This window comes from Cibotium barometz, chromosome 10 (assembly GCF_041138505.1).
Source record: "Cibotium barometz isolate CiBa-2024 chromosome 10, ASM4113850v1, whole genome shotgun sequence".
In the NCBI taxonomy this organism is placed as follows: Eukaryota; Viridiplantae; Streptophyta; class Polypodiopsida; order Cyatheales; family Cibotiaceae; genus Cibotium; species Cibotium barometz.
Genome location: NC_141055.1, coordinates 11,745,864 through 11,773,331, shown reverse-complemented (window position 1 = coordinate 11,773,331; position 27,468 = coordinate 11,745,864). Strand labels below are relative to the sequence as shown.

Genomic DNA, 27,468 nt, shown 5'->3' with positions numbered 1-27,468 from the left:
CGGTTGCATAAAGCAGGTGCACGTCTGCACTAGATCCAGGCTCCAAGACCATAGAGCTCTCACAAACTCGCGAGACTCTCTATATTCAATAACTAACCTTGGCCATCCTTTTATAGGCTCTTGGCCGGTCATCGAGCGTCCACACTTGGGTGCCTGCCCGTCTATACTTGGGTGCCCGCCCGTTAGTATTTCCCTAACTCAGCTCGTCAATCAATTATCAGCCTGCCTAGTTCCAAGCTTCCCCAAGCCTCGAAACTAGTCTTGCATGCGTATAGTACACGGTAGATACCCACTGTGCACATGATAGGCTCACAATGGGGCCACGGCATATGACAAAATGTTCCTAAAGAGGTAATCCTATTGTAAAAATGTTGCATTGATGTGGAGCCAGTGTGTCACATAGCACTCTAGTGCGGAGTACGTGTGATACCGGAAGGGTAAATGTCCGGCCACTCATTAATGAAGTGGATTCCCAAACTCACTTACAAGTTGTCCAGGCATATTGGACCTGCAAAATAGCAAATTGAACCATAATCCTAGTAAGCTTAAACAAAGAGTTTAGAGTCACTCCTACCACTTGTCTACAACCCAGAAGCGAAACCTCAAGCTGGAAGGTGATTGCAAATGGCAACCAATTCTTGGATAAGAGTTTCTTGTATTCACTTAACCTACTCTACATCCGTGTTCTTGGCCATTGAGGTCTCCTATGTCTCGGGCTTTGGCTTGGCACACACTTGGATGTGTATTGATGCCAGTTGAGCATAGCTGCTTGTGGCAAGATACTAGGGATTGGGGAGTGAGGTCCTCCGCGACGATTGAAGTTGTGTATTCAACCTCTATAGTGACACAACATGTTTGAAATTGTTTTCATATGCATGAATGTTGTTGGAAATTTGGCAAGCATTGCCCATGGAGCTTGTATCTAAAATTCCTTGATAATACAAATCATATTACAAGGGGGGTCGGTTCTTTCCGGCCCTATTGCAGTGCCATTTCAAGTTTCAACATTGCGTTGTGCCAATTCACTTTGTTTACCAGCATTAATAGTTTAAGTGTGTGTCAAGATTGAGCTCAACCTCAACAGGGGGAATCATAGTAGTTCATGTTTTCACTCAGCCATAACCATTGTTCTAGAGATTCAGTTGTATTCTTGTGTGAGCCTCCGTAGTACTCTTCTTTCTCTGAAAACCCTAGCACATAGACACAAGTGTTCTATAGGTAGGAAGATAAAAAGCATAAATTTGTATGGAGTTGTCAAAAAGAGCTCTTCATAATTTATTAATCAACTTAGAATCTTCGTCAATGCCACATGCAGTCTGCACTCAGTGCATGGTGACAAACTGGCTCATCATTAGCAGTGCAACATTTGTACATTATTAGAACCTAGTAGGATGATATTTGTCGTACACTGTGACTCCATTGTACATCCTCAGTCCAGGATAAGTCCCAGGATAAGTCAAGCGCGAGCTACGTAGGTCATTCCTCAGCCTTAGCGGGTCAGTCAGTCAGTCAAGTCCCTTAACCCACTTGAAGAGAATCATTCATGCATGTAGAGTCAGTAGAAGCCTTAGGGTTTGTATCAGAAAGCACTCTGCATCTTGCATAATATGCATTCATATGCCTGTGCATCATTTAGTACATCCCAAAAGCCTTAGGGAATTTACTAGGATTTATTTGGTATTTTTTCCATATTTTATGGTATTTATTTAGCATTTATTATCATTTATAAACATAAACTTTATTAAATAAATGACCAGCCAACTTGACCAGCCACTAGTTAGTATAAATAGGCTCGTATAGGGCTTAGACATTCATTCAGTCTTTAGTGAGCTAGGCGCCTTCCTCCTCAGCACTAGGAGCACTCCCTGCCTTCAGCCAAGACTGGTCCCTGCCTTTGGAGCTTGTGTTTGTGCTCTCAGCCTTCCTTGCAGCTTAATGCAGCCCCTTCTTATAGTCTATTCAGCATACAGTAGCCCCACAGTCAGTAGGCGCAACTATTGTACCTTAACGCAGCCATCTTTGCCAAAACGCAGCAGTTCAGGTCCAGCTATCTGCTCAGCTCTTAGGCGCCTGCATACAGCCTTCTGCCAGGCCCTAGGACAGCAGTTTACATCTGCGTGTATGCATCTACCTTGGCCAGCAGCTGTTCAGTCCCCTCCAGTCCTGCGTTTGTAGATCTACAGCCATATAGTAGTGCGTTTCAGCCCTACAGTCTGCGTTTCAGTCCAGCATCAGTTCTACAACAGTGTTCTACCTTCTGTGGATCATCCATACATGCAACAGTCATCTGGTGAAGGTAACATATCATTCATAAGCATTTATAGCATATTTACATAGCTTAGAACAGTCCACCGCAGTCCTTTCTCAGCCTCAGGTGTGCAGCCCTTCCTCATGCCTTGGGAAGAGTGCATAGGCTCGAGATCAGTTTATCGAGGTGTTTCTACAGCCGTGTACAGTTCAGCTAGGCTTCCGATCCTCCGAGATCTTGTGTTTGGCTTATCTACAGTCCATTGTCATTCTCTCTAAAGTAATAAAGCAAATACTATCTTGGTAACGGGATAGGGGGCCCTTCAGTGGGTAATTTGGGATCCAATCTGGTGTACAGTTCTCATATCTCTCTCTCTCATCTCTTTAAAGTTTGAAGTATTAAAGTGGGTTGCTAAACTCACGAAAGATACAGAAGATGGTGTGAGCATTTGTGTGACAGGATCTTCCAATACAAAGACTTCCGCTGCATATTACAGTAAAAAGTTGAAGACTTTTGTAGATTGTGTAATGATAGAATATGTTCGATAATCAAATAGACACCCTTTGGTTATGTTACTTGTGTTGGTCATGACCACTCCCAGCTAGTTCAGGTGTGAACACAGCTTACACACGGGCACTTTTTCCTTGTGAATGGACACAGGTTTTTTTCCCGTGTGAACACACTTATGTGTGTTGGGCACCTTGTCCTAGGCTACTTTATGTACTCACATTGGACTTTCATAATAATATAGAGTACATCTTTTCCAGCACTCTCACGTTTCTCTGTGCTTGAGGTTGTGTGCATGTGTATGTGTGTGCAGGCTAGCTTCCCTCCTACCCAACATTGTTCACGTTCATTGATGACTACACTCGGTTTTGTTGGGTGTATAGTTTAAAAATGAAGTCAGGTGCCTTTGCAGCTTTCAGAGACTTCCGTCCCATGGCTGAAAATGCTTGTGGACACAAGCTTGTCACATTGCGTACAGATCGAGGGGGGGAATATTTGTCAAATGAGTTCACAGCTTACATGCAGTTACATGGTATTTCTCATCAGTGTACTACCCCCTATACTCCTCAGCAAAATGGAGTTGCAGAGAGACGTAATCGTACACTCATGGAGATGGCACGTTGCATGCTCAAAAGCAAGAATCTGCCCAGTAAGTTTTGGCTTGAGGCGGTTATGTGTGCCAATTATGTGCTTAACCATTGCCCCATTAAAGCCTTGAAATCTAAGACTGCCTATGAAGCATGGAATGGCAGGATTCCAGTGGTGACTCATATGAGAGTCTTTGGGTGTTTGGCATATATGCATGTGCCCACACAACAAAGGCATAAGCTTGTTGCAAAGGCAATCAAATGCATTTTCATTGGTTATAGTACTGAGAGTAAAGGATACAGACTCTATGTGCCTGATACAGGCAAGATCATTGTGTCAAGAGATGTTATCTTTGACGAATATGCATCTCAACCTTTTCTCATGTACCAAACAGCCGTCTATTGGGCCGGAAGGTGTCTTTGATACTTTGTTGCCTTTATTCGATTCAAATGTGGACAATGTAGAGCTAGTTTCAGCTCATTTACAGCCACCTATGCCTGCTGAAAACCAGAAAAATCAGCAGCTGAACTTGCCCCAAATTGATACTGAAATGCCTCAAATTCATCAAGATACCTTGGGTGATGCATTGGCAGAGGAAGATACAGATACTAGGAAGTCAAAAATTGTTCCTAGATGGCTGGTTGACGCTTTGCGTGATAGCAAACAGTCTACATTTATGCCAGGTCGTACACGTGCTGCTTCTCGCCATGCATCTTCACATTATGTGTATACAGCTCTTGTTGCCACCGCTTGTAATGAGGAACCCATTTCTCATGTTGATGCATTGGAGGATGACCATTGGGTGGTAGCCATGCGTTCGGAGTTAGACTCCATTGACAAAAACGGTACTTGGGAGTTATGTGACTTGCCCCCGGGCAAGCGTGCTATTGGCACAAAATGGGTTTTCAAACTTAAGCGTAAGCCTGATGGTTCAGTTGATCGCCATAAGGCTCGCTTGGTCGCCAAAGGGTATGCCCAACGTGAGGGAATTGACTATGAGGAGACCTTTGCTCCTGTCACATGCACTCTGTACTCAGTGCATGGTGACAAGATGGCTCTTATCAGAAGTGCAACAATTGTACAGTTTTAGAACCCAATAGGATGATAATTGTCGTACGCCGTGACCCCATTGTACATCCTCAGTCGAGGATAAGTCAGGCACGAGCTACGTAGGTCATTCCTCAGCCTTAATGGGTCAGTCAGTCAGTCAAGTCCCTTAACCCACTTGGAGAGAATCATTCATGCATGTAGAGTCAATAGAAGCCTTAGGGTTTGCATCAGAAAGCACTCTGCATCCTGCATAATATGCATTCATATGCCTGTGCATCATTTAGAACATCCCCGAAGCCTTAGGGAATTTACTGGGATTTATCTGGTATTTTTTCCATATTTATTAGTATTTATTTAGCATTATTTGCATTATTGGGCATTTATAAATATAAACTTTATTAAATGACCAACCTCCAGTTAGTATAAATAGGCTTGCATAGATCTTGTTTTCTCATTCAGTCTTCATTGTGCTAAGAGCTCTTCTCCTCAGCCCTAGGAGCATCCTTGCCTTCAGCCCTAGACTAATCCAGCCCTTGGCGCTCATGAGCTTGCTTCTCTAGCCTTGAGAACCCTTGCTTCATACAGCCCTAGGTGCGTGCTATCAGCCTCCAATCAGCCTGTCTTCAGCATCAAAGCAGCCCTGATTCAGCATCAAATCAGCCCTGTTTTAGCACACTGTCAAGCCTCAGTTCAACGCCAGCAAACAGCCCAGCAGACCTGCGTTTTTATCCAGCAGCATCAGTACCCCTGCAGATTCTGTCCAGCAGCAGCAGTACCCTCTGCGTTTCTGTCCAGCAACCCCAGAACCTCTGCGTTTCAGTTCAGCAGCTTCCCTACAGACCTGCGTTTCTGTCCACAGCAGTTTCCAGCCCTGAATCCACAGTTTACAGCAGTGTCCAGCCTTCTGTGCATCATCCATACATGCAGCAGTCATCTGGTGACGGTAACACAGCATTCATAAGTGTTTTCAGCATTCTAACATAGTGTAGAACAGTCCACCTTCTTCTTCTCTCAGCCTCAGGTGTGCAGCCCTTCCTCATGCCCTTGGGAAGAGTGCATAGGCTCGAGATCAGGTCATCGAGGTGTTTCTACAGCAGTGTACAGATCAGCCACTCTCCGATCCTCCGAGATCTTGCGTTTGGCTTATCTACAGTCCACAATCATTCTCTCTAAAGAAATAAAGCAAATACTATCTCGTTATCGGGATAGGGGGCCCTTCTGTCACATGCACTCTGCACTTAGTGCATGGTGACAAGATGGCTCATCATCAGAAGTGCAGCAGTTGTACAGTTGTAGAACCCAATAGGATGATATTTGTCGTACGCCGTGACCCCATTGTACATCCTCAGTCCAGGATAAGTCAGGCACGAGCTACGTAGGTCATTCCTCAGCCTTAGTGGGTCAGTCAGTCAGTCAAGTCCCTTAACCCACTTGGAGAGAATCATTCATGCATGTAGAGTCAGTAGAAGCCTTAGGGTTTGCATCAGAAAGCACTCTGCATCTTGCATAATATGCATACATATGCCTGTGCATCATTTAGAACATCCCCAAAGCCTTAGGGAATTTACTGGGATTTATCTGGTATTTTTCCCATATTTATTAGTATTTATTTATCATTATTTGCATTATTGGGCATTTATAAATATTAACTTTATTAAATGACCAACCTCCAGTTAGTATAAATAGGCTTGCCTAGAGCCTCTTTTGCTCATTCAGTCTTCATTGTGCTAAGAGCTCTCCTCTCTCTTGCTTTCAGCCCAAGACTAATCCAGCCCTAGTGCCCATAAGCTTTCTTCTCCAGCCCCTTGAGATCCATAGCTTCAGCCCAGCCCTAGGTGCTTGTCCTCAGCATCAGTTCATGCCCTAGATTCAGCATACATCTTCAGCTCAGTTCCACGCCTGAAAACCAGCAGCATTCAGCCTGCATATCTGCGTTTTGGTGCAGCCGTACAAGCAGTCCATCTGCGTTTGCTCCAGCCGTACAGTTTCCAGCCCTGCAATCATCTGTTGTTGCTGCTGCGTTTCAGTCCATCAACACTCCTACACACATGCGTTTCTGTCTACAGCAGAATCCAGCCTTGAAGCAACAGTTTACAACAGTTTCCAGCCCTGAAACAGTTGTTTGCATCAGTGTCCAGCATTCTCTGCATCATCAACGCATTCAGCAGTCATCTGGTGAAGGTAACTCAGCATTCATATGTGTTTTCAGCATTCTAACAGTGTGTAGAACAGTCCACCTTCTTCTTCTTTGAGCCTCAGGTGTGCATCCCTTCCTCATGCCCTTGGGAGGAGTGCATAGGCTCAAGATCAAGTCATTGAGGTGTTTCTACAGCAGTGTACAGATCAGCCGCTCTCCGATCCTCCGAGATCTTGCGTTTGGCTTATCTACAGTCCAAAGTCATTCTCTCTAAAGTAATAAAGCAAATACTATCTCGTTATCGGGATAGGGGGCCCTTCAGTGGGTGATTCGGGACCCAATCTGGTGTACAGTGTTTATATCTCTCTCTCATCTCTTTAAAGTTTGAAGTAAATGAAATGGATTGCTAAACTCACGAAACTCAGGATACAGAAGACGGTGTGAGCATATTGTGTGATAGGATCAACCAATACAAAGACTTCCGCTGCATATCACACCTTCAGTGGGTAATTTGGGACCCAATCTGGTGTACAGTTCTCATATCTCTCTCTCTCATCTCTTTAAAGTTTGAAGTATTGAAATGGATTGCTAAACTCACGAAACTCAGGATACAGAAGACGGTGTGAGCATTTGTGTGACAGGATCTTCCAATACAAAGACTTCCGCTGCATATCACAGCTCCCACTTCACGTAAGACTACCATACGTACTGTTATTGCATTGGCTGCCCACAAGCAGTGGCATGTACATCAGTTGGATGTTAAAACTACTTTTTTGAATGGCGATTTGCAGGAGGAAGTTTACGTGTCTCAACCTCCTGGCTTTGTTCAAGAAGGTGCAGAAAATAAAGTATGCCGTTTACATAAAGCACTGTATGGTCTTAAACAAGCCCCTCGTGCTTGGTACCACAAAATTCATACATACTTGATTGCCAAAGGGTTTCAGAATAGTTCAGCTGAGAGTACACTTTATGTACGCCACATTGGGAACAATGTTCTCATCCTTATTCTTTATGTGGATGACATGCTCGTCACTGGCCCTGAAGAGGGTGATATTTCAGCTTTTAAAGTTGATTTGCAGCATGCATTTGATGTCACAGACATGGGGCATTTACATTACTATTTGGGCATACAGTTTATACCTTTTGAGGGTGGTATCATGTTATCTCAGTGCAGATATGTTGAACAGCTCCTTGAGCGTTTTCACATGACAGATTGTAAACCTGTTTCTACTCCTTTTGAACCAGGTCTAAAACTGTCACTTGAGCATGCTGGTGAGCCTTTTGATGTTGCCACCTATCAGCAAGCTGTGGGATGCCTTATCTACTTATGCTCTACTCGTTTGGACATACAGTATGCTGTTTCCCAGTTGAGCAGATTCATGCATTGTCCGAGCACTATTGCCAGTCAGCACTGGCGTCCCATATCACTAGTGTTAATATTGTGTTAATTCTTTCTACCTTTAGTGGTGTATATGCCTTATCAATTACCTTTTTGTTAATTCTTTCTATTCGTTATGGTCCTTAGTGCCAGGCTTCATTATGGCTGAGTTTGCCTTGCATTACCGGAGCTTTGACAGAAACTCAGTACACAGACCTTTGTATGAATGTATGCTCTTATGTGTGTGTGTGTGTGGGAGCATATATTGATACCAAGTTCTACACCCACTATTGGGCATTGATGATGCTAGTGGGGATGTCATAGTATCTAGTCCATACTATGCATGATGGAGTTGATGGTTTGTTGTCTTGTGGATGACTACCATGAGGTTATAAATTGCACTTTCTTATAAGGTGAATGTGGGCATGTTCATGGATTCATCTAGGTATATCCCATACCACTAGTGCATGCCCACAGGGGCCCTTGGCAAGACTATCTGCAATTTGCCATGTCCATGGCATGAGTAGAAACTCTGGTCCAGGAACAAACCCATTGGGGGTGTGTGTGGCTACATCGCTTGCCAGATGTGCCAAGCTGCTATGCTGCTGCTGATCTCCCATCACGATCTAGTACATGACTCTGGAGTCTAGGGCCATATTGGAGATGCTGCTCTACAACTGTCATACAAAGATGCGCATGTGAGTGAGACCCAAGCTATAGCCCCCATGTGATGGTACGGGTAGTGCTTGGATCAGAGGTGAATAGGCAAAAGGTGTGTTGCCAAACCTGTTGTGCCTTGGGATAGTCCCTCAAGCAATGTCTTTGGCTCTCCTCAAGGCTGCCGTAGCAAACAATAGCTCGTTGGTTTACCTACGGTCGTTGCGAGTCACGTGTCCATAGCTAAGCTCCGATGGGCTAATAGCCTGAGAAAGAAGATCTTTCGGGGACGGCTACACCAGAGTCTTTGCCAGAAATCCGCAATAAAAGTCGTTGGGACTCCTTGTGCCTGCCAATGCTATTGTGTTGTGCGGCTTGCCCTGGAGTCCTCAAGACAGCTAGCACTTGAGGGCCACCCTGGAGTATGGCATGCCTTAGTTTTTGCTTGGTCTTAGCATATGGGCTCCACATGGACCGCCTCCCACCCCTTTACTACAGCTTGGACTCCCCTTTTCTCCAGCTCTCTCATGAGGACACCAATTGGGTTATCCGGTTAGATCTTCTGGCCTCTACACCCACTGCACATGGATCACACCTTCGGAGCTCTCAACGAGGATATACTTCAGTCTTCTACAGAGATCGCTTCCTCACCCTCACTATTGAGGATGGATTCATCCCCAGCAGCCAGGCTACCTGAGTGTTCACATGTCTCATGCCATGCGGATTGCGATTGGCCAGATATGGCTTCATTCCACCGCCTCAGAGTGGAGACGGGTAGAGCTGAGTGCGTCTTCAAAGCCGGGGAGCTCATACGCAGACCCAAGGAGGAGAGGAGTTGGGATTTGGTCCTCTCTTGGATCATTTTCCTAGACCAACGTTGTGTAGGGCTCTTCTTGCTTGGGCCCTAGACAAAGCGACACTTTCTTGACAGAGCTTCGGCCCCAGCCACCCCGACCCCTCCCTCACCACCAACCATTACCACCACCTTGGGTTGCTCGGGACCCACCTCGCCTGAGAGGAGTTACCTTGGACCGGGCCTCCGCATTCCGGTGTGCCGGACGTCCCGGGCCCCCGGACATCAGTCACAATCCTCCAGATCCAGGACATGCTCCACCGCCGTTGAGCTGCCTTTCCATGTGATGTAGCTGAGGGAGACCTTTTGGCCATACTCACTAGCCCCATGCTTGATATTTTGGAGAGTTGTATACCATCTATTGGGTGGTGATGCTTCTCTCATGCTCCATGTTCCTGGTATTCCTTGATGAGAATCCATGGATAGTTTTGTATGACCCGAGTGAGATAGCTTTGTTTCGTTTCTATTTTATTTCTGTTCCACGATGAGATATGCCATGGACAGTTTTGTATCACTTTGGTCTCATAGGCCCATTGGGTCTTTAGTAAACACTTAATATATCTTTCTTTCTTTCTTTCTTTCTTTTCTCTTTTTGCACACACCGTGGAGATCTTTGATCCCCCATAGCTCTTGGCTCTCCTGAGATGTCTTGATTTACAACATGGTATCAGAGCTGGTTTAGGGTTTTTAGGATTAGCCTTCTAGGGTTTCTTGAGCCATCCTGAGTTGTGATGCAGTTCATTGCCCAGACTCATCTTCACCTCCTCTGTGCGCTGCTCGCCTAAGCGAATCTACACCCATTGACGCTACTGCTGCGGGATCTTTAGTACTTCGCCAGTGTCAACAGCAGCCACCTACAAGTATCAGCTGTAGCATCGTTGACTGCCTACACTTCACTCAGCCTCAGCCCGCCGCCTCTAGCTTGGCCCACTCTTGACAGTGCTGCCTTTTGTGATTCCTGCTGGCCGCTGTTCCCACCAACGCTCAACCGCTGGCCTTGCTTTGCTTAGTGTCGTATCTCTTGTGCAGCTCTTGCCTAGTGACAGCACTGTGCTGGATGCCAGGTAGCTGCTCCGTCATCAGCTATCTCAGCTGGGCGCCACCTCAGCCCAGTCCTTTGCCCTCTCGCCCACCGACTTCGCACCTATTGACCATGCTTTGGTGGAACGTCTCCTCGCCTTTGGTGCGTTTCTTCGCCACCCACCTATGCTGTTGCCATCTCTGAAATTTGGTCTCTGTTCCCTGTAGAAGCCACCTCACCAGGATTTAAAATCAAGGGTTTTCCATAATCAGGTGAAAATCGGCTAATTAAAGGTGCCTACATCTATATTATTTGGGATTTTTTGTAAAATTGAACCATTAGCATCAAATTGAAGTCGCAAACATCTTCAATTTTGGGGCTTTTCAATTAACATCAAAATTTTTTTTTTGTTGAAAAAACGATCCTTCTATTAGTTAATGAGAAAACGCCATAAGGCTACAAAGCTCACCTCACAAGGAGGGATAATAAACACAGTGAACACCGGAGCTCCACCCCCGTGGCTGGCCGCTCTCTGGGGGGGGCTGGAGGCCTGTAGTGCCAGGTGACATCCTCGCCCCTCGCGATGAGGAAAGGGCCAGGCTGCCAAGTGCGGAGGAACGCCTTGCGGCGATCTCTCATGCGATCCGAGTCGCCCTGAAGTTTCCCCCATTGTCCTCTCAAGGTGTGAATGATGTCCACCAAGAGGGCCTGTATGACCTCGGCCGGTGGAGTCGCCTGGCGGTCTATGGCCCCTAAATTGCCCAAAACAATTTGGGCTTTTGTATAATCCATAATTTGCCTCACAATTTGAAGCTGTTTTAACCCACAAATTGGGTTTTGAGAGCGATGGGCTAAACGTCTTAAGGAGCTGTTCCCATGGACTATAATGACAATATTTTCCGAGGCACTCTTACTAAGGGCATCATCGACAACATCATTGAAGAGTAGGAGTGTGCACACATGTGTGCAACAACTTTGCGGGGAACATCACCTAGCTTGGGAGATTTATAAATTTTCCTATATTTATGTTTTTTTATGTGTGTTTAGTCTTGGGTCCTTTGCTCGGGTCGTCCCCTGAAATTCATTTGTAATAAGTTTTCGTTATGTATGTAAGTTTTATGTGTTTGTTATAAAAGGCTCCACTATTCCAATCTCCCCCTGTTTTGATTGGGGGGGAAGGGGGGTGTTTGATTTTCTGAGAGACTAATGTAAGTCATGAGTGGTCAAGCTCTTTGGCACTTGTTCCCTAGACCTCTGATTCTTTGTGCGTCCATGCTTGTTAAGCCTTTGAGCCATGCTTGTTAAGCCTTTGAGCCATGCTCGTTGAGCCTCTGAGCCTTTTGTGCCAAGCTCACTGGCCTCTAAACCACTAGATGGAGCATTAGAGTTCACTATTGAGCCCAAATCATTGTGGCTATTGGAGGTTGTCTCATGTCACTCCACCATCGCTCCGAAGGGGGTTTGTTGGGTATTTCAAAGCCTGTGTGTGTGTACCCATCGACGATCGTGTACGTGTACCCCTCTTTGTGTACCCACTTGTGTTTGTGTGTGAACAACCCCTAAAATGGTTAAGTGTGTGTGAACCCACCCTTCCGTGTGGATACGATAAGTGCGCCATGCGTCACTTGTCTAGTATGTGTGTGTGTGTGATTCCCTTGAGTCAAAAGATAAGGCTTACAGCCTACAAAAGCATGTCCTTGGTGTAAGCTCAATACATCTAATCAAGCTGTCATTGAGTTGTGCAAATACTCTCTAAGAGCCTTGTTCTCTCTCTCTCTCTCTCTTTTTGCACGCACCATGGAGACCTTCCATCCCCCATAGCTCTTGGCTCTCATGGGATGTCTTGATTTACAACATTTTTAATTGGTACAATCAAATAAGTCTCCCGAACTTAACAAAAAAATTTTGATCTATGGAACAAGCTATCGGCTATATGTGAAGTAAAGCATCAAAGAGACTAACACGTGCAAGATGCCTCTAAACATGCATTATGAACTTCTAGTAGAAGAACTCGTGAAGTGCGTCTAGCTCCTGATTACCAATTTTGCATCTGAAATTCTGTGCATGCTATTGTTAGATCATATAGACCATTGACATGGAATGGGAAAGATAAGGACTCAGTTTTTGAACTTTATTGATGTTAACAAAGGTCAGTTTTTACTTTTTTTTTTTGGCCATATTAGTGGACATGCAGATTTCTTTGAAGTCTTCATCAAGTTGCGTCGAGCTGGTTTATGCTACTTCTTTCTATCCAGAGTAGTGAAATTGCTTGATCAGTCAGTGTGTGTGTTTGTGTTCTCCTTAGTGCTAGCCTCGGTCATGGCTGAATCTACCCTTCACCACCGGAGAAGTGATAAAAGTTCATTATGCTGGTTTATCTGTGAAGATTTTTCCAGGGCGTTGTTGTCTTTGGGATTGTCCAAAGGCGAAGCATGTTTGGTGGAGGATTCTTTGCTTGTTCATCTCCGAGCTCAGCATCCGTAGAGCATCACATTGGGAACCATTGCTTGGGCCTGGAGGATAGCCCGGCACACCTCTTTGAGGACAGCGAGGGTCTAACACTCCAGCTTACCCACTTTTGCATCACTGCTATCCCTGCCTTTGTGGCCCTGGCAGCTCCCTAGACCCCAGAGACCCGAGTGGATCAAAGGTGGGAGCTACCAGCAGTGTTTCCGCCTGGCATATAGGGCATGGATGGAGATCATTTATACACACGTTTTGTGGGACGTTGAGAGCATTCAATATGTGACTTGGACAGGATGTAGCAGTGCTACTTTCCTCTGCACTTAAGCTCATGCCCCTTCCTCACTTTGGGTTAGTTTGGCATTACATGCCCCCAATGTAGCTCTTCCCCCGTCCCCACATCCTCACAATGTAGCCTTCCTATGAGAGTGGCCAGCCATAAGAGTTGTAGTCTGCTCTTGAGCAGCACTTTTTTTCTGCTAGTAGGAAAATAGTTTTTTCCGCTAAGATGGACATATCTGTTGTATGCACGAACCTGCACTACTCTTGGGCGATGATGATGTTAGTGGGGATGTCATAGTACGTAGTCTATGCTATGCATGATGGAGTTGATGACTTGAAGCTGTGTGAGTAGACTGTCAGGAGTCAAGATCGCATTTTGGTTTTTGTTAAGTTTGGGAAATAAACTGGAGTTTCCATCGGTATATAACTTCTACAAGCAATTGTCAACTTCTAGTTTTGCATACATGTGTGTTTCTCATGGATATTTTCCGCTTATTTTTTAATAGAGTATCTCGATATCATTTCAGTGTAATATTTGAAAGGCTAGGGAAGGATGGGAGGAAATATGAGGAAGCTACAAGAGCACATCTTGCCCATTATGCTGATGCTGGACTTAGGACTTTGGCTCTTGCATACCGGAAACTAGATGCTTCAGAGTATGAGTCTTGGAGTATTGAATTCATGAAAGCAAAAACTTATGTGGGTGTAGACAGAGATATAAAGCTAGATGAAGCATCTGAACTGATAGAGAGGGATCTGATATTGGTCGGAGCAACAGCTGTGGAAGACAAGTTGCAGAAAGGGGTATATAATGAACAAAATGTTAACATTCACTATATAAATATAATTTTAAAATACAGTGATAAGCTCTATTCCATACAATCCGTTGTACTTTCTAACAGGTTCCACAATGTATAGACAAGCTCGCTCAAGCTGGAATCAAAATTTGGGTCTTGACAGGGGACAAGTTGGAGACAGCCATCAATATTGGGTTTGTGCTGATTCTTGAAGTACCAGGAAGGGCCTTACAACTGCAAATCTGGGTTGTGTTGCAGGTGCAAAACCGTATGCTAACAGATTACTTTTGGATCTGACAGATTTGCATGCAGCCTACTGCGCCAAGATATGACCCAGATGATAATCTCATTGGACAATGATGAGGTGAACAAGGCAGAGGCCTCTGGTGACAAGGCACTTATCAGCAAGGTAAGGTCATATAACCATGACATTTCAATGCCTGTGCTAGGTCTCATGTTAATGGACGGGAAATTGTAACAACCAATGCTTTGGTGGCTGTGAAGGTCTCCCAAGAGAACACAAAACAACAAATCATTTTTTGGAAGCAACAGCTTGACGACGAGGAAGACAATGATGCAGATTTTGCATTGATCATTGATGGCAAGGCACTGAATTTTGCTTTGGGGAATGATCTTGAAGGCGATCTGATGGGATTAGCCATCAAATGTAGCTCTGTCATATGCTGCAGGGTATCTCCAAAACAGAAGGCCATGGTGAGTGGCCTTGATTGCTGTGGTCATTACATATACGCTAAGTTCTTGTAGAACAGTAAGAACTCTTTACCAGGGAGTCCAATATTGTACTTCATGTTGATAACTGGGTAACTGGGATAGGACTAAGTAAGTGAAAGTATATATTGAACTTCTTGTCCTTCATTGTCTTATACATTTGATACAAGACTAGCTTGCTGTTCTCTGCATATCATCCTGTCAGTCAGGAGAACACAAAAATTTTGTTGTTGGTCAAGACATTAAATAAGCAATAGATCAGGTGGTCCATTAATCTGGATGGGAAGTATGAGGTGGGTGATTGGGATATATTTGAATTACTAAGCACAAATCGAAACATGCTGCAAGGTGTAGCCTCTGAAATCCTCCAAGGGAAGCTTTGATCTCTCTAGTTTGCTCTAGGATCCAATAGAAAAAATGAGCATACCACTGTCCTCATCTGCTCCGTGGACCGCCACGAGGATATTGTGTCTGGTAAACACTCCTAACCACACTGGGGGGACGGGTCTGGAATAGGCAATAGCCACTCCTGAGGGATAGCTGAGTCAATGTCGATGCTGAGCCTATCTCGACCCCGGATCCCTGTCAAGCCTCGCTCTTGCTCTCCAGGGGTAACTGCCTGTGTGCAATCCAATCTCCAAGAGACCTGGCTGGTCCTGTGCTCAAGGCTCCCCAAGATACATGCGGTCGGGCCCCTAACATTCGGTAAACAGATCAAGGGGTTCCAGACCAAAGGCTGCCGGAGCCGCTCCTTTGAGGCAACTGGAACTATCTGTTTGAGGGCTAGCCTGAGATGATCCCAAGCCCGAAGCAAACTGGCTGCAAATTTGTCCTCAAAAGCTGGGCTAAAACCACGGGCTCGCATCTTTGTGAAGATCCATTGGGTACTTTGCGGCCACGGGCCCAAGGCTCGAAGTGCGGGCTGAAATCCGGGCCAATAAGAAATCCTTCTAGGGCTCACCACTGGGAAGGAGTCATCTGACAATTAGCTTGCCCAGCAGGGCATGGCTCTGAATAGCAAGATCGATGAAGCCAACCTCCCCTCTGCTACGTGGCTGAATGATCACTCGCCATGCCACCTTGGCCCTGGCTGGCCTCCCATCACTTCTCGCCCACAAGAAGTTCTGGATCAATCGCTGTACCTGGCCAATGCATGCCCGAGAAAAGGCCCAGCATGAAGTGATGTACCACATGGTGGCTAGAAGTACCTGGCTCGCCACCGCCACTTTGCCTGCTAGGGAGAGCCTCGCCGAGCTCCAATATAAAAGCTTCTTCCGAATACTCAGAAGAAGCGGGGTGAGCTGCTGCTCGGGAGAGGTATCAATGCCAACCTGGCAACCAAGATATCAAACTGGAGTGCCCCTCGAGATCCAGTGAAAATCCTCAGCTGGTCGCCAAGTCGGGGCGGGTGCCGATCCTATCCAAAAACCACACGACTTGTGCACAGTTGATCTGTGCTCCTGATGCGCGGTAGAAAACCTCGATCGCCTCCACAAATCTCTGTAGATTCCCCACATCTCCTGCAAGGAAAGCTTCTGTGTCATCTGGAAACTCTGAGTCGAGTAGCTCCGCTTGTGTGCGGAGGGGAAGACGCAATCCCTGAAGTCCGGTCTCGTGAGCGGATAGAAAACTACTCATGGCCTCTGCGACGAATAGGAAGAGGTAAGGTGCCAAAGGACAGCCCTGTCTAACCGAGCGGGAGAGGGGGAATCTGTCGCCATGGGCTCACTGAATGAGAACCTGGCTGTGTGAGGCTGAGTAAAGTCCTGAGACTCTACGAATCCACTCCATGGGGAATCCCATCCGGCTCATAGTGCCCTCCAGTCCTGGCCCCCCTTGTTGCAGAACTCTTTAATTTAGCCTTGTCTTCTGAAGGCTTCTGCCCTTCCTGGACCACCAACCCCATCGTTCCCATCCATAAGGTAGGAGACCCACAAACCCTAATAACTACAGGACCATCATGATAGGCCACACAATGGCGAGGATATATGGGGCAGTGTTGGAGGCTGAGATTAGCTTCTTGGCAGAAAGAAAGAAAAGAAAGAAAGATATATTAAGTGTCTACTAAAGACCCAATGGGCCTATGAGACCAAAGTGATACAATAATGTCCATGGCATATCTCATCAGAGAGATAGGGACAGAGAGCCACATGCCAAGCGGGCTTCAGGTGGAATTGTTCTACTGTGGATCACATTTTAAACCTTTGAGCCATTATTGAGGAGGCGAGGGCATGGAAGCAAAAGGCGTATGTTGTTTTTTGGATTTTCGGGGAAGGCCTTTGATTCCGACATTGATCTTGGCTTCTAGCCTGCTTATGGGAGCTTCAGTTCCCATTGCAATTAATATGGGGGGCTGATGGCCTTATATGAGGCTTGGCAGGGTCCGATTACTAAGAGGGCTCTTTGGGGATTTCATCAGCAATATTGGGGTCGAACAGGGCTGCTCTCTTTCTCCTACATTATTCAAGCTTTATATAGATAAGATTCGTCATGTGGACAGGTTTAGGGAAACAAGCTCACATCTGGCTCAAGTAGTGGTGCCCATATTGCTTTATACTGGTGATATAGCCTCGATCTATGATTTTGCATAGGGACTATGGAGACACTTGGATGCATTATAGAGGGTTTTGTGACAGACCTCACGGTTAATCTTGGAAAAACCAAGATTATGGCTTTTAATACTCCATGCTGAGGGTGAGGCTTGAGATAATCAGTCCTTTCCACCTGAGGCTCACCTTTTGTGACAGACCTCACGGTTAATCTTGGAAAAACCAAGATTATGGCTTTTAATACTCCATGCTGAGGGTGAGGCTTGAGATAATCAGTCCTTTCCACCTGAGGCTCACCTATTTAGATGATATGCCACCCTAATGTGCTGGAGATGATGCTTTTAGGCCCATTTCTTGGAGCCCCACACCAAGTGTTGGCTATTTGACACTTTGGTGTGACATGCAGAGTTGTACGGTACCTCTTTCGGGGGACCAGATCTAGGAGTGAATGACTGGAGGAGTAGGGAGATTGCAGGTTATGATGTTCTCATGCATGATTAGGAGTCAGCCGCCATCTGTGCCGCATAAGATCATTCCGGCTGAGTTTGGACCATCTTCCTGGTTTTAGATGCACTCTTTCAGTATATCACCTACATCTACCATGTGTATACATTGGATGCAGATTGCCTCCTAGGATTGGCTCTTGAGGTGTCCATGCAGCTTGCACGAGAGGGATATTTTGGTACTCACGAGTGGCTGGCTGGTTTGAGTGCCATAGCCTTCAAATGAACCGCCTTTCTTGTCCCTCCGTCCAGTACAACCTCGACTCGCCTTTTTGGATCTCTCCATGGAAGAGATTAACCACATTATCATGCCTCGACGTGACATGACTTCACATGAGGCGCACGTGGGAAACTCCATTTCTACAGAGAGCACTTTTTGAGAGTTTTCGAGGATGGTACTGGTGGCTTACCTTCCAACCATACACGGAGCAACCCCAAGCTATGATGCTATATCATCCCCACAACCTCGCTTATCAGCTAGCGACAACATCCCATACCACCGTACCCCACCCCTTCGAGGTGTGGCTGGGGCTCAAGGTCTTGATCCCCCAATGAGGGACGTGTACTTATTAGCCAATAACTGACTTATATAGGCTTGGGACTGATAATAAAAAGTGAAAGTACACTTATTAATATTTATATTTAAACATAGGTTTTCATATCAACCCAGGGCAATAGGCCTCCATATGTAACTAGCCTCCTACTTTGTTCTTCATATTGATCATTGTCTTGCTCAAAAGTGTTCTATATGTGAGTTGGTAATTACTAGATAGTTCATGGAGCATGAATTGTGATTTGTGTATCTTTTGAGTAGTTAATTAAGCTAGAATGCTCATTTCTATTTACGGTGGCCATTGGTGAAAACGCCCAAAGTTTTGAGTCGGGTAGTCATAGATTAGATCCCCAGATGATTGGATTTAGCACTTGAGTGGTCAAATTGACCAGAACACCCAGATGATTGATGAGTGGTTTTAAAGCCGAAACGAGATCCTCAAATCATTTGAAGAAAGAGCATGCAACTCCTAGATTTTAGGAGAGTTGCTATTTTTGGACAAACTTGAGTGGATATTCCATTCACGTCATTACGTCCGCAAGCTGAACGAATGGAGGCACTTGCTAGCATCTTTGACAAAATCTTTACTAGTCGAGATATTTTTAGCATAGAAGGTTATGGAAGAAGCACCTCTCAAATGAGGACAAGTGGCATCTAGAATGGGACAAGTGGCCTTACACTTGTTAATTTAGCTAACACTTGTCATTTAAAGTAACCACTTGTCATTTGGAGCTTACTCTTTCCATTCTAGAGCATTGAAGCCTCAAACCTATGAATTGGAGCACTCCCTCTTCATTTTTCAAGCACTTCTCATCAATTTCAAGGCTGCTTATTAGAGAATACACTTGGTACACATTGTCAACAATGGTCTACAACGGTTTTCTTGGCAAGATTGCACCATATTTGGTGAAACCAAGGTGTGGACAGAGAAGATAGCCTACTGCTTGGACTGTGGAGAAATTAGGGTTATGGTTTCCAAACCCTAAAAATCAGAATTTTCAGATTTCAGCGTACTTTATTGGATTTACCCGGCTGTGAGCATCTTTTCAGCTCTCATCTATTGTAAAGGTTGAGGCACTTTTTTCCCGTGGTTTGATTCAATAAATTCCTACAAAGGGCAAGGGGCATGTTTCCCTCCTAGTGAGGTCTCGTTTCTCTTTTCTGTGAATCCTGCTTTCTTTCATTATTTGTAATTGTTGATTAAGTGGGTTTGTTACAAGTAGTTCATCAATTTTGTCACTTTCACGTGTCCCTGTGGCGTTACATGGTATCAGAGCTAGATCTTCTCTTGTGAGAACTTGGGTGATAGAGTTTTTGGCTAGCCCACAGATTACATTCACCATGTCAGGAGAAGGAGAGGAGAATATTCATCAACAATGTGGAGGTTCTCGACGTTCTTTGACGGTGTCTTTTTCAGACTATGAGAAGATTCAAAGGTATAAAGAGCCCGAGGCAGATCCAAAGATTTAAGCTTTGATGGAGAGAAGAGCTAAAGGTAGAGCTAAAGCTAAAGTCTCTGATGACTTTCTTAATAAGAAGGCTGCTGCGATTGAATGGTGTTGCAGCGAAAGCCTACCTCAGTATGAAAGGAGTCTCTACTTCAGAAAAGTCAAAGACCATGAAATTTACCTCACCAACCATCATCAGAGGAGGTAGTCAAGGTGTAACGTCAAAGTCCCACCATATCCAAGTTGCCTCATCTCGTCATGAAAATCCTCATAAGGACAAGGAGAAAGCCAAAGAACCAAAAATGTCCATGGTGACTGATTCACCAAAGACTGTTATGGCGAAAGGAGTAATGGTTCATGAAGTAACTTCACAAGTAGCTGCCAAGCGGGAGTTCAAGCCCAGAGAAAAGAGCATCGAGTTTGATGCTTTTTATGGGAAGAGAGATTCTCAAAAAGCTGTTTCTTTCACTGGGCAATTCGATGTTGCTTTTGGTAGTGAAGATTAGTCAGAAAAGCCCAAGATCAGGATGGCAAGAATGCACTTGAATGATGTTGCCCTGAATTGGTGGCTCAAGATTGTCCATGAAGAGAAAAGATGGAAGGACTTCAAGGAGACGTTCAATAAGAAGTTTTTACCTTCATCATTTGAAGTTGATGTGCAGTAGGAATGGGAGCAGAACCAAGGGGAGAATGTTGAAACTTATATCAGTAAGTTTGTTGCAATCTCTCTCAAATTTACATCTCTCAATGAAATTCCCTCAAATATGGAGATGATGAAGTTTATCCATGGCTTACATCCAACACTTTGACGGGCGGTCAAGATGACAAAACTGGACACCTTGGAAGAAGCTCAAGATGAATCCATAGAAGCAAAAGGATTGTATATGCCTTTGACAATTGGGAAGTCTTACAAAGACGAGTCCCAAAAGAAGAAGGCCAAGGTGTTTGACCAAAAGAAGTCAGAGCAACAAGAGTGGAAGTAAACCATCTGTGCCATCCAAAAGGAAGCTGACGTATCACCAGCTGGCAGAGTATACCAAAGAAGTAAAATCCTTCAACTATGGAGAAAAAAGAACATATGGTTGGACAGTGCTCCCCAACAAGCCAAAGAAGGAGAATCGGTTGCAAAAATCACATGAGGTGAATGCTCTCCTTGAAGAACTCTTGCAACAACTGGATGATACTCCTTCAGAGAAGAGGAAGCTGTTTATGGCTTGGGGCAAGGTTGCCAATCAGCCTGTTCTTATCCACTTCGATACTGGTGCTACTCACACTTATATCCGTCCTCGGATCATTAAAGCTCTCAAACTGCCTAAGGAGAGGTTTGGCACTCCGAAAACGTCAAGTGTTTCCTTTGAAGTGATGCAATCTCATATCACCCCAATCCTCCGGAAACTTAAGATTGAGATAGGGGAGTATGTGGCTCATGAGAATTTTGTTATGGGAAATGTAAGCCATTGTGATGTTGTACTGTTGGGGTAAAGGCATTATGCCCACCCTTCTAGTGTGTACAAGCCCATAAGTTATAGTACATAGTACACTTAGTACATTTAATGTACTAAGTGCACTGTGTGTACTAGTGCAATATACATGTGTGATAGGGGAGTCACACACTCATATCATGAGTTGACTTATCCCCACAACTCTCTCTCTCTCTCTCTCTCTCTCTTCTTCTCTGTGTGTATGTCTCCCACATGAACTCTAACCCTAATTAACTCTCCCATTCAACTGGTATCAGAGCTTAGGTTGCTGTCTTGATCCTCTCCCTTTGCCCTAGAGCTTGCCATTTTCCGGTGCAGCACACTCTGCTCGCATTCTTTGTGCATCTCTGCTGATGTACAAGCCTAAAGCGCTACTGTACCTGCCAACCAGGCGCCTGCAGCAGCAGCAGCGCCCGCAGCAGCAGAAGCAACACCAAGCGCACAACAGCGCACGACAGGTGGACATCGTAGGGAATCGTGTAGACGCCTGGCCACAAAGCGTGTAGCGCTACTAGGCGAAGGCGTAAAACCGCTCAGCAGCGAGCGAACACGTCTACGAGGCGGAGCAGGCTTGCTGCAGTCAAAGACAGTGAATCGCCAAGCATTGAGTCGACGTCTCCGTCCCTCGGTTCCCAAGATCGTTGTCTCTGCGGTGTGTGCGTCTGTCCCCGCTGAGGAGTTTCGATGGTGGCGCGATTGACAAGGCGGCGTGGAGGGAGCGCTTCGCCCTCTTCTACAAGCTCGCCAGCATCGCCGATGGTGGCAGAGACAAGCCCTTGAAGCGTTGGCCGGACGCCGATGTTGAAGAATTCATCCACTCTGATCCCGTCTATGGACCTCAGTTGAAGCTTGTCAGGCAAGCAGCAAAAGTCTCAGCAGTGCGAGCTGTTGTTGGAGGGCTGTTGACATCAGCCCTGGTGTGGAGATTCGGAAAGAGTCCTTATGCTAGGAGAAGCCTTGTACGCCTGCACCTGCCCGACTACAACAGTAGTATGCAGCAGCACCTCATCAGAGGAAATTCGACGTCCCCCCCTTTCCTGCAAAACAAATTTTCAGAGGTACATGCTTCAATTTTTTTTTTTGGGATTTGCAATTGAGCAGGTACAATTATCAATTGAGCATGTACAGGTGCCAAATTGCTCAATTTTTGAGCAAAATTAGCAAAATTGGGTGACATTGGTCACAATCAGGATCAATTTGCAAGAAATCGGATGTCAAAATTTGGGGCTTTTGATGTAATTGTGCAATTAAGCATTCATACATGCTGTATGATGTGAGAAATCGCACATTCGGGCAAAATTGCAGCAAATTGCAGTGTAGATCAAAGGGCTTTTGTGCCGATTGGATTGATTTGCATGCAGGCACTTGCATTTGATGCTTTGGGCAACGTGTTGATGCCTGACAAGCACTCAAAGTGCCTGTAAATCAAGGGGCTTTCATGTATTGGATGTATATGTGGCCAGGGGGAAGCATCGTGAAGACTCTGGATGCCTTCATGTGCGTTAATGTACCATGTATGATCAGAAATTGATCTTAAATCAAGGGGCTTTTCAAGATTTTATGCTTGTTGAGCTTGGCAAAGCAGCAGGCAAGACTTTTATGCCTTGAATCCTCAGAAATCCACTTGCAGTCAAGGGGCTTTTGCCCAATTTCTGTTCGGGACTGTTGTATGCAGTGGTGGGGACTGTAAAAGTCTGATTTCACTCATTTGGACAGCCAGGAGAGCATTTATTGTTGCTGTACTTGCTGGTACAAATTTGGTACAGCTTTGTACAAGTTTTGGCATGGCTACACATTGATTTGAGTGAGCAAAAATCTCATTTTCAGCTGCTGTACTTGTCGGTACAGATTTGGTACATCATTGGTGAGCATTTGGTACTGTTGTACAGTACTTTGGAAGGGGAACAGAGCACATTTAAGGTGCTGTCCTAAATCTGCAGCAACCAGATTTTGGTGATTTCATCACATACAGTGGGAGTAGAGTTGCATTTGTGCTTCCGCAGTGGGAGATAAACTTTGGGAGAACAACTGTGAGCACTTTGTGTGCTTTTGGTGCAGTGTTTGCACATTTTGCAAGGAGTCAGGCATTGACAGGTTGCATATTGCTATGGCAACCACTGGTGAGAGCTCTTCATTGCTTCACATCAAGAAGCTTGAAGGCTCACATAATTATGATATTTGGCAAACCCAGTGCTATAATGTGTTGCTCCAAAAGAAGCAGCACAAGCCTATCAAAGAAAGGGGTGTAAAGCCCGCTTCTCTTACTGCTGAAGAGTGGGAAGATATGGATGAGCTAGCAAGATCCACCATCATGTTGTCTGTGTCAGACACTTTACTTTTCAGCATTCGTGAAGAGAAGACAGCTTGGGGAATGTGGCAGAGATTGCAGGACTTGTATGCCCAGCAAAGTGCCTCAAGCAAAGTGTATTGGTTGAAGAAACTCATAGGTCTTCAAATGAAGGAAGGGGCGTCTATGGCAGCCCATCTAAATGAGTTTAATGGTATTGTCAGCCAGGTCATTAATCAAAAGCTGGCAATGGACGATGAGTTCAAAGCCACTTTTCTCTTATGCACTTTGCCAGAGAGTTGGGACACATTCAGGACAGCCACTAGCAATTCGAATGCTATGCTGTCATATGCAGATGTTGAGGGTGCTCTTCTTCAAGAAGAGATGAACAGGAAAAACAACTCTGTTGGAAAGTCCAATGCAATGAATGCACGTGGGAGATCCCAGCAAAGGGGTAAAAGCCAAGAATGGGGAAGGAGCAAGTCCCGCTCCAAAAAGGACTTGGAATGCCATTATTGTGCAAGAAGGGACACATCAAAAAGCAATGCTACAAATGGAAAAATGATCAAAAGGAAAAGGGAAAAGGCAAAGACAAAGACAAAGATGAAGCCAAAGATGTAAAGCCAAAGGGCAAAAGTGGAGTCAAGATTGAAGAAATCAATGTGTCACATGCAGGTGACAGTGAGGATGAGGTCCTATTCACGTCTTCACTTGATGCCCATTCACTTCTTATAGGAGATGGTCATGGTATGCACTCATGGATCATTGATTCAGGTGCCTCCTTTCATGTCACAGGTTGCAGAGACTTGTTTGTCAGGTATACTGCTGGCAATGAAGGAGTAGTTTATTTGGGTGACAACCATGCATGCAAGATTCTTGGCAGAGGTGATGTGAGGCTTATGTTTTCAGATGGCTCACAGCTTATGCTCCATGATGTCAGGCATGTGTTTGAGATCAAGAAGAACCTGCTTTCTACTGGACAGCTTGATGATGCTGATTATGTTACCACATTTGGTCGTGGAAAGTGGAAAATTAGTAAGGGCTCACTGGTTGTTGCCAGAGGCTCTAAGGTGGACACTCTTTACTTCATGCATGCAGGTGTTTGTCACCATGCTAATGTAAATGCAACCGAGCTGCCGGAAATCTCTATGTGGCATAGCCGGTTGGGACACATGAGTGTCAAGGGAATGGAGCAATTGTCTCGTTTGGGTTACTTGCCTTCTCTAAAGTTTTCAAGTTTTCAGTTTTGTGAGCATTGTATATATGGCAGGCAACTCTAGTGCCCCCACAAGAAAGCTCTTGGACAGAAAGATGCTCAGTTAGAGCTTGTGCATACAGATGTATGTGAGATGCCTCAGCTTTCTTTGGGAGGGGCAAAATATTTTGTCTTTTATAGATGATGCCACACGCAAGGTGTGGGTTTATCCTCTTCGTTTGAAGAGTGATACATTCTCAGTGTTTTAGAAGTTTGTTGCTCATGTTGAGAATCAAACTGGCAAAACACTGAAGGCTTTGCGTTCTGACAATGGTGGAGAGTATATGTCCAAACAGTTTCAGGACTTTTGTGATGCTAAAGGCATCAAGAGGGAGCTCTCTACTCCTTATGATCCTCCACAAAACGGGACAGCAGAGAGGATGAATAGGACCATTCAGGAGAAGGTCCGTTCTATGTTGTCACATGCTGCATTACCTCATGGTTTTTGGGCTAAAGCTGTTATGACAGTCGTTCATCTTATAAACAGGTCACTTAACACGAGGCTTGGTGGGAAAGTGCCAGAGGAAGTATGGACAGGGAAGCCTCCGTCATACAAGCACTTGAGAGTGTTTGGTTGCATTGCGTACGTGCACATACGCAGGGAAATGCGCACCAAACTTGATCCTAAGTCTCACAAATGCATATTCCTAGGATATGGTGACAAAGGTGAAATGGGGTATAGACTTTGTGATCCAGTGAATAGAAAGATTATACGCAGCAATGATGTCATTTTTGATGAAACATGCATGTATAAGGAGCCTGCAAGGCAACAGGAGCCTGGCAGAGTCATCTTTGATGATGATGGACATCATGGACAACAACCAAGGGCTGTAAATCAGCCATTACAGCAGCAAAACCAGCCCTTAAATGGTGCTGAAAATGGTCCAAATGGACAGCCAGAGATGGCAGAAGATATCCCTATGGATATGGCACAGTTAGAGGAGATACCGGGCATGATTTTTCAGCCTTATGGCATGGAACAGGAGCCACCAATAGGTGATATGCAGGCTGGACAGCAACCTGCAAATGATGGTCATTGGGTACCGAGGTCCACAAGACCCTCCAGAGCCCCTGACAGGTTTGTTCCAGGGGTTGACTACTTGATGCTCACTGACTGTGGGGAGCCCTCATGTTATAAGGAGGCTTTACAGAGGGCAGACAAGGCTCTTTGGGAGCGTGCCATGAAGTCAGAGATGGATTCTCTGCACAAAAATGGAACATGGAAGTCGGTGCATTTGCCTACAGGCAAGAAGGTTTTGCCGTGTAAGTGGGTTTACAGGCTCAAAGGTGCACCTGATGCAAAGCCAAGATACAAAGCCAGGTTAGTGGCTAAGGGCTTCAAGCAGGAATATGGTGTGGACTTTGATGAGATCTTCTCTCCAGTGGTCAAAATGACCACACCTAGAGCTGTGTTAGCTTTGGTTGCACATGATGATCTGGATTTGATTCAGATGGATGTGAAGACTGCTTTTCTTCACGGTGATCTCCATGAGGAGATATATATGCAACAGCCAGAGGGTTATGCAGTAAGTGGAAAGGAGAAGCTTGTATGCAAGCTGAAAAAGAGTCTTTATGGGCTCAAACAGGCACCAAGGGAATGGTATCATAAATTTGATACATTCATGAAATCCCAGAATTTCAGGAGAAGTGACATAGATCACTGCTTGTACATCAAGAAAGCTTTGGATGGCAGTCTATTGATATGTTGATTGCCGGGAAATCTCGTAAAGAGATGGATGCCTTGAAGAAGAGGCTGCATCAAACCTTTGATATGAAGGATTTGGGTGATGCAAATCACATTTTGGGTATGCGGATACTTCGGGACAGAAATCAGCATGTGTTGTATTTGTCTCAAAAGGAATACATTGGCAAAGTTTTGGAGAGGTTCAATATGGATGGGGGGAAGAAAACTAGTACTCCTTTGCCTCCATATGTGAAACTCAGTGCTATGGATAGTCCACAGTCAGATAGTGGCAGGGCTGATATGGCCAAGATTCCGTATGCTTCAGCTTGTGGCAGTCTCATGTATGCCATGGTTGCTACTAGGCCGGACATTGCATTTGCAGTGGGAGTGGTTTCTAGATACATGGCCAACCCTGGCAAGAAGCATTGGGAAGCAGTGAAAGGTGTCATGAGATACCTTAAGGGCACACAGGATATGTGCATATGCTTTGGCAAATAGGATGCATTAGTGCATGGTTACACGGATTCGGATTATGCCGGTCATCCAGATAACCGGAAGTCTACTACCGGTTATGTGTTTACATTCACAGGAGGTGCTGTGTCATGGATATCCAGGATGCAGAAGTGCACTGCCTTATCTACTACAGAGGCCGATATATTGCAGCCACAGAGGCTTGCAAGGAGGCATTATGGCTATCTCGGTTAGTGGTTGATTTGGGTTATACAGGGGATATTCCATTGTTGCATTGTGACAGTCAGAGTGCCATCCAGTTGGCAAAGAACCCTGTCTTTCATGCAAAGACGAAGCATGTGGATGTGAAGTATCACTTCATCAGAGAGGTGATAGAGAACAAGCAAATTCAGCTTGTTAAGATTCATACGGATGACAACCCGGCTGATCTGTTGACAAAGAGTTTGCCTCCAGAGCGGTTTGCTCGTTGCAGACACTTGATGGGCATTGGATGAGGCCAGTTTCAGCCTTGATATGGCCTTGTATAT

The 27,468-nt window shown here is 45.3% G+C and overlaps 1 protein-coding gene across 4 annotated transcripts in view; it reads left to right on the top strand.

Annotated features, from left to right (window-relative positions):
• Window positions 1-27,468, top strand: part of LOC147634556 (putative phospholipid-transporting ATPase 9) — a 101,043-nt gene that overhangs the window by 50,556 nt on the left and 23,019 nt on the right. For all 4 annotated transcript variants that reach the window (XR_015266763.1, XM_086803655.1, XM_086803657.1 and 1 more), the window contains 4 exons: window positions 13,712-13,988; window positions 14,087-14,175; window positions 14,282-14,390; window positions 14,486-14,695. Coding sequence is in view for 3 of the 4 variants with exons in the window: in XM_086803655.1 (XP_086659781.1) it covers window positions 13,712-13,988; window positions 14,087-14,175; window positions 14,282-14,390; window positions 14,486-14,695 (685 nt within the window). In the remaining variant the exon portion in view is untranslated. The remainder of the gene's footprint in view (window positions 1-13,711; window positions 13,989-14,086; window positions 14,176-14,281; window positions 14,391-14,485; window positions 14,696-27,468) is intronic.